The sequence below is a fragment of the Thalia democratica genome, chromosome 3 (genome assembly GCF_965202585.1).
Source record: "Thalia democratica chromosome 3, ktThaDemo2.hap1.1, whole genome shotgun sequence".
NCBI lineage: Eukaryota > Metazoa > Chordata > Thaliacea > Salpida > Salpidae > Thalia > Thalia democratica.
The window spans coordinates 38,641,277-38,654,885 of NC_139167.1; the positions used below are offsets into that span (position 1 = coordinate 38,641,277).

Sequence of the window (13,609 nt, forward strand, 5' to 3'; positions counted from 1 at the left end):
GAGCATTGTTTTTTTCATACTCTTTGGGAATAAATTGTAAAAATAAAACAATTTTAAGTTGTTTTTTCTGTCTAACATAATTTGGTATTGTAATTATAAAAAATTTTATAATATTTTTTTATATATCATGCATGTTGATTTTTGTTGAGCATAAAATTTGTTTAACAGTTTAAATAAGCACCTAAATAGTAGTATTTTGCGTAAAAACAGTTTTGTCTGCGCATATAAAATATTCAACTAAAAAGAATTATAAATATGTTTATAGCCTAGTCTCATTTCTTTTTTAAACTATTTTGATAAATTTTTAAACTAGTTTTACCAACAGCGATAAAATTAACAATACGAGATAAAAATTTTAGTTTCCGAATAATTTTTCATTTAGTCTTATGCTTTGCTAGATTTTGTCGGAAAGTTAATATCTATCGAGTATGTATGCTTAAAACACTTTTTTTTAATATTTTTAAACAATACAATTAAACTTTATCATCAGAAATAGAAAAATAAATTTTCTTTTCTTCTCTACAGACTGACTTTATAATTTTCCTTTATTTTGTATTTTAGGTATCAGCTAAAAAATATACTACCAACTAGAAGTACTATCGATACTTAAATTCAGGACAAATTTAACTCAGAACTAATAAACAGAATAATTAAGAACTTAAAAACTAATCATTACTTTTAAGTGTAGCAATTTTACATCTGAATTTTAAATAAAAATTTGAAATTATTTCAAAAGGGTTGCCAAATGTTTTCCAAATGTATGCCAAGTTTTTTAATTGAACAATATAAAAAAAAAAGTCCTAAATGAAAAACAAAAGTCCTAAATTGTCAAATTCTAGAGTTTTTGGCAAGCCTAGTTCAAGAATTATACTTCTTTTACGATGGGTCATTAAAACCATTTTTAGTGCAGTTTTTTTTTAATAAATTTAATTTGACCAAGCAAGATCTACTAGTAGATCATTAATATATTTTTTAAGGACGTAGTGAAGTCCTTGTAGTAATCTACTGAGATTTCGAAAAACTTTTAATTGGATAAAATAGTTTATATTCAGAATTTTTCAACTAAATCATAAAATTACCTGTTTTAATAAGATAAATGTATACAATTTAGTTACATAAATTATTTTTATCTAATTATACCATAAACTAGGGGCAAGCAACGTACAGCCTGCAAGATGAAAATGACCCGCCCGCCAATATTTACAAAGTTTTAAGTGGAATCCGCCCCTCAAAAGGTAAAACTGCCGCCCGCGAGCATGTAATTCAGGCTTACTAAACCAAACTTAGAAACTTTCACTAGATAGATACTTATTTGAAATGAAAAATAAAGTCTTGAGTACAATTTACGGGATATTTAAAACTCTCACTACATAATACATATACTCAAAAAGGTCACATAACATTTTGTAGAAATAAATTTTTGCGAACAAGAAATAAAATTATATGCTCCGGCCCGCAACGGAGTAAATTTTTCTACAACCACCGTCTACAAACGTTAACCACCCCTACTATAAACCAAACAGGCGAAAGTTTTTCAAAACCTACCTAATAGGCAATTTAGTAGTCGTGTTTGAAAATACCAGCGCTATCGGATAATACACACACATCTAACAACTCTATTTCATATAAGTTTACAACATCTTGATTATTTTGAGCATTTTTAATATTGTTTAGTTACAATTTACCTTCTGACTGCAAAAAAAAACTGTTTGAAACAAACTTTCAATTTAAATCATTAACGAGCACTTTGAGCAAAATTTAGTTCATTATACAATTAAAAAAAAAAGCATATTTGTTCTTTTCTTCTACAAAGTATAGATCTTTAATTATTATTTTTTAGTCAAACCAATGTTTATTCGGTTCAAATTAAGACAAAGCGCGTAAAACTAAAAATTTTGGTAGAAATAAAAAAGTATTTGAGCATAGGATCAAATTTTAATCATTTTTAATAATAATATTATCAGTAGTGAGTGGTAACTGTAGTAGAAAACTAACTCATAAAAACATACTTATCTTTCTTATACGATTCGAGTAAGACGATTAGGAAATCTACAAATTTCATGACCATTTCATTTAAATTGCCATCATTATAAAATGTTTATCTTTGTTTAAAAAAATATTGTTATTTTAATTATAAAACATTTCTATGAAAACGTAAGTGAGTCTTAATTCAATTTGTCGGCGTAGAACTAATATTTTATGTACTTATCAAGATGTTTTTTTAAAAACTAACATAACTTTGAAAAATACTTAGTCAAGGGTTTTCTAAAGTGAGCCATATGGCCCCCTCGGGGGCCATAAGCAGCAAAGTAAAGAGGCATGAAAATTAAAGGGGTCTGAAGGCCATAACTTGAAACTAGATATTCTGGAGTTGATGGTGAGGAGCAATAAAAAAAAAGGTTTCAGGTGTATAAAAGGGAGGTTGTTTGAAAAATCTTGTTGGAGGGGGTTAAAGCTTTTCTTATTTCTTGAAAAAAAGTTTGGGAAATCTTTGTTTGATATAATTAAATATACCCTCAAATATGGTCGAACTTTTTATTTTTACAAGGAATTATAACATTTGTTAAATTATTAATTACAAAGATATATGTGGCAACGCAGATAAAACTGCTTATGTAAAACGATTAATCTAACTAAATATTTAAAAATAATTAAATAATACTGAAGTCTGTATTTGTTGTTAAACTTTTATTTCTTGTGTTATAAAATAACTTTGTAAAATAAATTTTAAAGCTTAAAATCAGTGATAAAGTTATTTAACTAAAAATATTTTATTATCGATAAGATATTTACTAAAAAGTTAGCCTATAAATAACAAGTTTAATTAAAAGTTAAAGATTCAATTGTTAAAACTTAAGGATTACCATAATAAGTACTTAATTTTTACAACAAACTACACCAAATAAGTATTTGCAAAGCATAACTATACATATTAAACTACTGAAATTAAAACTTTACATTCTATCTATGATATCAGTTAAAATAAAAGCATCAGTAATGTCTATTAAAAACTTCGAAAAAAGCATAATAATAAAACATTTCCTAAAAACTGTCAGCTGTCAACCTTCAAACCTGCACACTGATTCCCTCTATTTTCGGCTCGACCAAATGCAGGTTGACTCTCTGCCGCTGCACGTTGCTCGCGTCGTGCGAAATTCTCACCACAACCTTATCAAACACCTTCAGCACGACTCCCTTCACCTCCACGCTGCACGCCTCCTCGTCGTACTTTATCTGCCCCTCGCCCAGCTTGTCGCCTTCGCCGCTGCGATCCAAGAAAACCGTGCCCTCGAAGCCGTACTCCATTATGAGCACCTGCACGGCGTTCTTCCTCGCGAAGATCACGTACGCTTCCTTGGCGACCACCCTGCCCTTGAAAAACATCTGGGTGTACAGGCCGGCCGACGCCCTGCCCGCGTACTGCGCCATCCGGTGGCGAAGGTTGAGGTTCTGGCACACCCGGTGGATGTCCTGCTTGTTGAGCAGCTCGTCGAAGGTCTCGTCGGCGTCGATGCTGGCCGCCAGGAGGCGGTGCACCATGACGTCGGAGTACCTGCGGATGGGGGAGGTGAAGTGGGTGTAGATGGGCGCCGCCAGCCCGTAGTGCCTGAAGTCGGTCTCGAGGCCGCTGCAGAAGTACACCGCCTGCAGCATGCACCTCGTGGCGAGGATCCTCAGCAGGTTGGCGATGTACGGAGCTTCCGCGTTGTCCTCGAGAGCGTCCAATGAAACGGCGAGGTCGCGGGACGTTTCGCACGACAGGGTCAACCCGCGCGCCTTCGCAGAGTTGATCAGCACGTCGAAGTTTGAGTTGGGAGGCTCGGGATGACGGCGGAGCACTGCGAACTCGGGGAATTCCTTGTGGATGTGAGCGGCAACTGAACAGTTGGCTAACAACATGAACTCTTCAACCAGCGAGTTTGTTTCCTGCACCTCTTTCTTCTTCACATCGATGGGATCGTGCGTTTCGCTGTCAACGTGAAAACGAAGTTCCGGGGATGAAAGAGACAACGCCCCGGCTTGAATTCTTTTTGCTTTTAATATTTTTGCAATTTTGTTCAAGCCTCTCAAGCCTTCTGTCACATCATCAGTCAATGCTGTGTCATTGATTCGTAGTTGAGCTTCGGCGTATGTCATCGATTTTTTTGACCTTATAACTGACTTGGCGAACTTTGTTTCGAGAATTTCGCCATTTTTATTCATCTTCCACAAGCATGAAAAAGCAAGTCGGTCGCCGTCATCTCGCAGAGAACAAAGGTTGGAGGACAAAAGCCCGGGAACCATGTCAATGCGCTTGTCGATGAGGTACACCGTTGTTCCGCGCTGACTGGCCTCAATGTCAATCGGAGTCTTCGGCCTTATGAAATAACTGACATCAGCAATGTGCACGCCTACGTTTAAAAACTCGCCTTCATCAATACAGTGCAGGCAATCATCAATGTCTGTGCAGCCTGGAGGGTCTACACTGCAAACAGGTAAATGTCTTAAATCCAATCGTTTTTTTAGCTCTTTCTCTGGTATACTCCAGTCAGTAGGAGGCAGGCAATTAAGCACAGCTTCTGAAAATGGTTCATGAGCAATGTCATGTTCAAGCAGAATAACTTCTCGTTCTGTATCTTTATTTCCTTCCATTCCAAGAGCTCTGACGAAATGACCATGAGGATACTTTGAATTTGCCGGCCAAGAATCTATTTTCACTATGATTTTTTGATTTTTAAGTTTATCTGCCTGTTTAGTTTCAATTTTTATTCTTGGTATTTTTGAGTCTTTTGGAGTGAACAGCTGGTGCCTTGTAGCAGACGGCTTTTCAAGCATACCGCAGTAAGGTCTCCAGTTTCTTTTGATAATACCAACAACTCTACCAGTAGGAACTGAGTTTTTCTTCTTTTTTGCAGGTGGTCCGTCCTGATTTCCAATGTCAGCTCCAGGTTGGACGGTCACATCTAGAATCACATCGCTCGGAAAACTCCACTGGTCTTCGCTCAACAACTCTACAGCTACCAAATCACCATGCACACCGCGATTTAAATTTTCTCTGCCTTGAATTAAAATTTCTTTAGTTTCCAACATAATTTTTCCTTCAAGGTAGTTGTTTTGAGATATGTTTAGTTTTCCCTGAAAATACTTTTTACTTTTTATACCCTGGCTCAAAACTGACAGCATTTTGTGACTTTTATATTGAGTTTTTTTGTCAACTTCTACGTTTTCATCGTTCATAGCAAGCTTATCAGAAAGCTCAGGGTATCCAACAATTTTGGTGAAATACTCTTCAGCAGTGAAAACAATCAACCCTTCAGTTTCTGCTCTTCTTTTGTTTTCTTTGTCGTTAGTTATCAACACACAAGCTTGACCTCGGGATTTCAGCAACTTCTCTTGGTAATAATGGGTAGATATTCTTATCAATCTGTCATTGTAATCGTTACTGGTCTCCCCCGTGTTTCTTTTCTGCCAGGTGTCCTTGCAGAAAGTATTTACAAACACAAAAAACTTTTTGTCAGGAAGTTCGATCATGCTTCTCAACTTTTTATAAATCGGAGAAGAACGACGCTTGACTTCATTCAATACCGTGTCTGTAATAATAACGTTCCTCACACACTCATGCTCTAATACGTCAATTTGCTGTAAAATAACATTTGTGTCCGGCAGAAGATAGTGCTCTTGTTTGATGAGTTCGTTTTTCAAACTCGGGTGATCTTCAAGCTTGCCTGATTGAAGTCCAGTATCTATGTCATCTCTTAGATAATGCTCTCGGACAATACGCAGTATTTTCTTTGACTTCGTTTTAATGAGTAAGGTTTTGTTTTGCAGCATTTTAATTGTATTAACAACCTAAAATTTTAGCATAACCTCATAAATAATAAAACACAATTGTAAAAATACTTATTTTTAATGTTATAAATATTTAATAATTTTAGATTATTACATATATAATAACAAAATTGAAAACAAATCAGTAAAGTTAGAAGTTGTGTTTCAGTGACTTTTACAACAAACTCATTTGGTAATTTATAACTTTACATACATCACAAAGTATAACATTACCAAGGGTCTTTATTGTGTGCACAATTAAGGCCATAGGGGGGGGTCCAACATTTTTTTTTACTAAAATTAACTTTGGCTTTTATATGAAAGCTTAAAGTACAAACTATAAGCCAGTTTTTAAAGAATTCAAAAATATCATTCAACTTTTGAGATATTTAATTTTTTGTAAAAATTTTCCAATGTATGGACCGCAAATTTTTCGATATCAATTTTCTTGGAAATTTTAAAATTCACTAAAAATCTATCTCCTCCTTCATTTTTCAAGCAATCTTCTTCAAATTTTCAGGAAATGTTTCTTATAATAAAAGGAAAAAAAGTTACTTTAGAAATTTAGTAATTTAAAAAAATAAAAATTTTATCACAAAAATTAAAAAAAAAGTGTTTTTTATTCAAAAAAAACATATTTTTACAAAAAAAAAATTTAATTCCTAAGTAACATTTTTTTGTTATTATATAAAGATTAGACTGTGAAAGTTTGAAGAAGATTGCTTAAAAATGTAGGAGGAGATAGATTTTAAATGAAATAGTCTTTTTTCGCTGTTTTAGTTTTCCCTTCCCATAGGGAACCTGTTATGCGGCCCGACTTTGACTGGTCATATCTCAAAAAATAATTTAAATTTTTCAAAATAATAAAAAGCATCTTGAAGCTTAGAAAAAACTCTATAAAATAAGATCAACTTGTAAAAAACATGGTTTACCCCCCATGGCCTTAATTTAGTTAAGTGAAAAAAATATCTTATTCACCAGTGTTTTGTCTATATCTTTAATAATTATTACACAAATAATTGCATAAAAATATACCCGATTCTTTTAATTAAAAGCTAAAAAAAGTTATTTAACAGTGTTTTTTGTTTCTATAATTTAGTGTGAACAGAATTTACTTTCAAGTAAATTAGTGTGCCCGCTTTTGAATAGGTTAAAGACTATTGGGATAAATACAGATTTAAATAACTTTTTTAAGTCAGCAAGCCAGATTTATAAGAAAATACTATTTTGGGGTGTATAATTTAGAATAAGTAATTTAGAAATATTTTTAAATGTTTTTAAACAAGCTTGCACCAAGAAAAAAAAAATTAAGACCACATTTAAAATTAATTCTTATAAAAGCTCTAACTTATTTGTTTTGCAAAAGTATTTTTTTACAGGCAAAACAAAATGTCACAAGTAAGATATTTTTGACTGATGAGCCTTAGGTTGCTCACCCCTAGTATAGCATAGAAAAAGACTTAAATGTGTTTGTAAAATATCTAGTAAAAAAAGTCAGTAATAAAAACTTACAACTTGAAAATATCTTAATCGCATTATGAATGTGTCTGATTTTGATTTTTTAAACTATAAGATATGCATAGTAGTTTTTTTGAATAATTCAATCGGAAAAATAAATACAATAGCGTTTCTACAAGTCTAGTCAAGAGAAAGAAAAAAAATGATTTAGTTTTAAACTGATAAAAAACAAATGATGAAGATTTCATTAAATAGATTAAACTAGTTCCTAAAGCCATCAACAGTACTATGTAAAAATTTTATCAATTTATAGTTGTAAAAATTAACTGAAATTATTTGGTTTTATTGTTTTTTTAAGAGCTTTTTTTATTTAATGAAATTAAAAATAAATTAGAAATATTATTTTTAAAATCTTTATTGAAACAAGAAATTTTATAATTAAAGCAAGCTTGCAAACTGTAGTATATTTTTAAATTTTAGTGCTCTCAATCATTTAAAATGTCATAAAGCAATGAAAATATAAAACTATATAAGCATTATTTATAAACAAGAAATTTAAAATAAAACATTTTCATATCTCAAACACTACAAAACTTTTTTTCAATAATTAATTAAAAAAATATATATACTATTTTAATAATTTTATTTAGACTTAATAAACTGTTAACTCAATATTATTTTGCTACTTAATTACAGATATTGAAGTCGTTATTTAAAGTTATCATAGTAAAGAGAAATTAAAGTAGTTAAAGAAAAATTGAAAATTTTTCTTTAAAGTATATTTTCAGTCTAAATTTATAATCAGAAAAAATTTCATGCTATTCGAGAAAAAAAAAAAACTTTTAGTATTCTAATATTTAATAAACTATAACTTAAGTATTTTTGTAGAAGAAACATACCTACTTGATAGTTAAAAACTTATAAAAACTATTTAAAATTAATATACACTAAACGAAGTACATAATATGTTTCATTTATATTTCAATTTTGTTATGATATTTAATCACACAGAAAAACAAATTTTAAAATTTGTATTTATAATAAAAATATTAAAGCACTTTGCAAAAAAAAAAAACTTGAACTATGTGAAGTTCTGTGTTTCTATTAATTTTATTCGATGCATTCTGGTACTTAATTGTGAAATTTAGTTTTTTAACGTTTTCTGTTTTAGTGGATCCCTAAAAATTTACTTATTTAATAACACTGTTGTGTTTTTCAAACCTTAATATTTCAAATTGTCTTTCTAACTTTTATAAACTAATAAACTAATTTTAATCAAAAGTATTTCAAAACTTAGCCTATTTTAATCACAAGTTTTGTTTTAATTTCTAATAACTTTTTTGAGATTTTTAAAAATTATGCAATGAACTTTTCTTAAAATTTTGATGCAAACATGTTAAAGAACTTGATGATATAAATTGTTTGGAAACAAAATTAAGTCTATGGTAAGAAACTGTGTTATGTAGTATAAAAACATTGAAAAGATTATATAAAGCTACTTTAAGTATGTTTTTTAATGAAAAAAATTTTAATGATGACAAATTGTTTTTATTTATATGATAGATTTTTTGGGTCAAATTGGAATTTTACTATTGAACATCTGAAAATTTTTAAAATTCCAGGTTTTCCCAGTTTTTTTTTTGTAAAAATTCCAGGTTTTTCCAGGTTTTTTTTCAAAATTTCTCAAATTCCAGGTTTTTCCAGCTTATTTTTGCTTAAATTGTCAAATTCCAGGTTTTTCCAGGTAAAGTGGCAACCCTGACAGAAGTTATTTGTTTTAATGAAAACGAAGACTCGCCCTTGTTTTAAAGTATAAACTTTGAAATACTTTTTGTAGGCAAAAATAACAGTTTATGATATATAAAAAGTTTACAACACAAAATAAATGAAGAATAAAAATTATGGTAAATGTTCTCATTATAAAAAAAATAATCTATTTCCTTGTACATAATTTAACATATTCACCTCTAACTTTTATGTGATGCACCTTGAAACATTTCAAACAACTTGTAGGAAGTGATATCATTTTCTTATTTTTTTAGAAAACCAATTTTTAGTTAAAAGTTTTAAAATGTATTCCTTTTAAAGTCTGACTGGTCCTTTTTGAGAGACTGTTTCTTTTGATAGCATCAATTCTAATTTTTGACAACTCATACCATCACAGTTTGAAGTAAAACCTTATTTAATGTTGTGTTGTCTTCCTGTAACCAGGATTGGTATTGTGAATTTTCAATCTATGTTTGACAAATCTAGTTTAATGACTTTTTTACCCTTTAATTTGAAATACCTCATATTTTGATACAACCTGTAAAAATTAAAATATCTATTATGTTATACTTTTTTTATCACATAAACGATAAGTTATCAGTATTTATATATACACATAAACCATAAAAACTATATTTTGAAATACTGTTGTGATTCGTTTTACTCTTTAAGAGTTGTTACTAATTACACTATATTAGCAACTTTTATTTGATTTTATGTAACATTTTACTTTTTATTCACTATTTCCTTTACAAATTTATGTTTCATTTCAAAATCAAATTTGAAAATATACAGCTAGCTCCTGTAAAAATGAGACTGAAATATTTAAGTTGAAAAAGTATTCATTATTTTATAACAATTATTTATCTGAGTACTTAGTTCTACAAAAAATAATTAAAAAAAATTAAAAAACTTAGTTAGATAAACATAATTTTTTTACAAAATTAAATATCAAATGAATTAAATTATTTTTCTTTAAAATACAAAAATCACTTTTGCAAATTTTGTAATTTCTTTATGCAAGAATTTCTAATCAAAACAGGGTTGCCACTTTTTTAAGTAAAAAAACAGCCTGAGTGAGCAAAAACTAACCTTAGTTTCATCAAGCTAGCCTAAACCAGCCTAAGTTTTTAAAAAACTTATGGTCCTAATAAACATCTATCAATCAAGCTTATATATCTAAGAATACTATAATCATGACAAAAGAAGTAGATATAAATATAATAAAAAAGTTATTTGAAATTATAAAAACCAGTCTGAAATTGATAACAAATTTCAAAACTAACCTGAATTTTTAAAAAAGGTTATCAGTAGCTTAAGTTTATTGAAAAAGTTCAAACTAGCAGGAGTTGAGATGAATTTTTCTAAAATTTCAAACTAGGCTGACTTAACTTGAGTATTCTGAGTGTATGGCAACCATATCAAAACAAAAATTTAGCATTTTTAAACTTTATGATATTATTTAAAAAAAATTCTTTTATCTGGAAGATAGTTAGGTTAAGGTGTTTTAAGATGAGAGGTAAATTGATTCATTACGTTATTGAAGTATTTAACTTCATAGTTCACAAACTAATAGGGTTGTCACAGATCAAGCTGAGAAGAATTTCCTGACTTTTTACTAAAATTTTCCTGACTTTTCTAAATCTAAACTCTTAATTTAAACTTAGTCTTAAATACATTATCAAACACTTGAAACTTTATAAAGCTTTCAATTTTATTTTTATACAGGTTAAAACAACAGTTTTGTTGGTGAATTTGATCATCTAACTTCCATCACATTACTTGAACCATCTGTGTATGATTGATGTATTTGCAATAAACAGCTCTATCAGCAAAATACTTGTATTTTCTAACTTGATTCAGTTCTAGTTTGTATGCATACATACAATCTTTAATTCTTCTAGATGTAATTCTCCTTTCATACTGTTTTAAAGCAGAGCTTTGTTAACACTAAACCCTCGTTTGACCTCAGCAACAACCTGAAGGATTTTAGGTCAAGCCCTGTTTTGTGTATTTTAACTACAAAATTATTATTTTTTACATGGCTGATATAGTGTGTATGAATCATACTTGGAGTAAAGCAACTGTGGTCAACCTCAAATCCTAACAAAGCATTCAACATCAAGTTACAAACTTTAAATTTAAAAACCTAATTAAATTTTAGAACACAAACCATTTTTCACAAACAAGGAATTTTTTGGAGTCTGTGCAGGCAGGCAACAAATTTCAGCAAAAATTAGAGGTTGTTTTAAAAAGTTATAAATTATGAAGTTTGTAATGAATTATAAAGTTTGTAAAATTTATATTTTTTAATGTGTCTAAAAATTTATATTGAGAACTTTTACAAAAATACTGTGTGATGTAGTGGCTAGCTTCAGAGTGTGGGACAAACTTGTATCTTGTGAATGAACATTATGGTGCTTATTTTTACAGCTATTTTTGAGGTTCTGGCTGGAAAATATTGTATGTTTTGGAAATATCATAAAAACACCCTGTGCAAAATTTCAGATGATTTGAAGAAATTTTCACCTTGGTACCAACCGATTTTTTTAAAACCTCCCCAACGCAAAATTTTTTGGTTTTACAAAGTGCAACTTTAAAGTTTTAAACTGAATTTTTTTTACATGTGACCAATTATCACACAAACACATTATGAACAACTAAAACAATTTAAAGATAGTTTTATGGTGGCACTTCTTTTTTTTTTGGAAAAAATAAACTATAAATTCAGGAAAACTTACTAAAAGTGATAAAAATTACATAAAACCAATAAATGCCACCATAACTTTTTTTTTTAAATTGTTTAACAATGTGTTTGTGTAATAATTGGCCACATGTAAAATTGTTTACAAAATCTCATGCTAAAAAGTTGTATTTTTTTCAGATCCCATACATTTTGCATTAGGGAGGATTTTAAAAAACTGGTTGATGCCAAGGTGAAAGTTTTCTCAGTTATGCTTAACTTTAGGTGAGCACCAATATCAAGCTGAAATTACAATACATTTGATGTCTTATTTAATCATAATTCAGGCTAAAAATTTATCTTTTATAAATACATGAATAAAATTTAACTTATATATCATAAACTAATAAACTTAAATATTTAATTGCTTATATTTTACAATATAAAGTGATTATACCAATATAATAATTTATATTGATTATGATATTGTAAAATAAAATTGATTTAAGATTTTAGTTAATATGTATAAATGTATCAATGTATAAATTTAGTTTTTTCTATATATTTATATACAGGGTTGCCACTCATTTTTTAAATTTTTTTTCCAGGTTTTCCAACTTTCATCCAGGTTTTTAAAAGTACACAGTTTTGGGTCTATTTTTAGTTTTAAACTAATTTCTATATAATGAACGAAAGTATGTTAAGTAGTATAAAAACATTGAAAAGATACTGTAAGTTACTTTAAATGTGTTTTTTAATAAAAAAATATTTGATGATGACAAAAAAATCTTATTTATATGATAGATTTTTTGTGTCAAATCGAAACTTTATCACTGAAAATGTTAAAATTATTAAAAATTCCAGGTTTTTTGATCAAAATACCAGGTTTTTTTTCAAAAATTCTCAAATTACTGGTTTTTCCAGGTTATTTTTGCCTAAATTGTTCCAGGTTTTTCCATGTTTCCAGGTAAAGTGGCAAAACTGTTAAGACCCAATTATTTTCCTTATCTTGATAGCTAATTAAAAACTTTTTTCTAGAGAACAGTCCTTTGTCTTTAATTTCAAAAAAAATCCATTGAATAGAGGTTTGACCTTTAAAAATTTTGAGTTTTTTTCTATTTTTATACATACAAGCTTTTCTCAAAAAAATTTTGTTTTAATATCTTTTTAAACATACTTATTAAAATGAGTTTAATGTTTATGTAAATTTTATTCTTCATTTTTTTTTATACCATAAGCCTGAATAATTTGTTTTTTTAAATTCCAACTTTGTGCGGTTTTGATTTTAAGATGTACAGCTTTTTATGCAAAAATAAAGTATTTTGTTAATAATTTTTACTTTTAACAGATTTGTACAGTTATGTTTTAAGATGTTGTGATATTTTTTTGCCAGTTTTTTGCCAGAAGGTTAAGATTATGAAAGAAAAAAAAAAGTTGGCAAATGCTAATCTTAACACTATATGCAAAAATATTGAAAAGGTGTACATCAACGAGAACTTGTCACCATTTAGCCGGGACCTTCTTTACCATACAAGAAGGTTCCAAAAGGCTAATGGCTGGAAGTTCTCTTGGTCGTCTGGTGGGGTTGTATTGATGAGGGAGAAGGAAACAAGCAAGGCTATTGTAGTTCGCTGTATAAAAGATCTAGAAAAATATTCCAAAAAATAACTTATAGTTAACTTGCATGTCTTTCTAATAAATATATTTAGATGAGTACGTATAATTTAGAGTTAAATAGTTTAGTTAATGTTGATTTTGTATGCAGTGTTTGTCAAAAAGATTTTGAATCTCCAAAAACTGAGTCTATTTGTTGTGATAATTGTGATAGATGGTTCCATTTAAATTGTTGTGGAATTTCTGAACATGAGTTTAGTTTTTATGTTGATAATGATG

At 29.1% G+C, this 13,609-nt stretch overlaps 1 protein-coding gene across 1 annotated transcript; it reads right to left on the minus strand.

The window, feature by feature from the left end:
- Positions 1-2,595: 2,595 nt before the first annotated feature.
- Positions 2,596-9,524, minus strand: LOC145832023 (exosome complex exonuclease RRP44-like). Its single transcript, XM_082939391.1, has 2 exons — positions 9,232-9,524; positions 2,596-5,829 (listed from the first exon to the last, which is right to left on the minus strand). The coding sequence occupies exon 2, from the start codon at positions 5,809-5,811 to the stop codon at positions 3,067-3,069; it is 2,745 nt and encodes a 914-aa protein (XP_082795517.1). The 5' UTR covers positions 5,812-5,829; positions 9,232-9,524; the 3' UTR covers positions 2,596-3,066.
- Between the last annotated feature and the right edge of the window lie 4,085 nt (positions 9,525-13,609).

Excerpts from the sequence above, each read along its gene's own strand:
- LOC145832023 (XM_082939391.1), bottom strand. The coding sequence starts at position 5,811 with ATGCTGCAAAACAAAACCTTACTCATTAAAACGAAGTCAAAGAAAATA.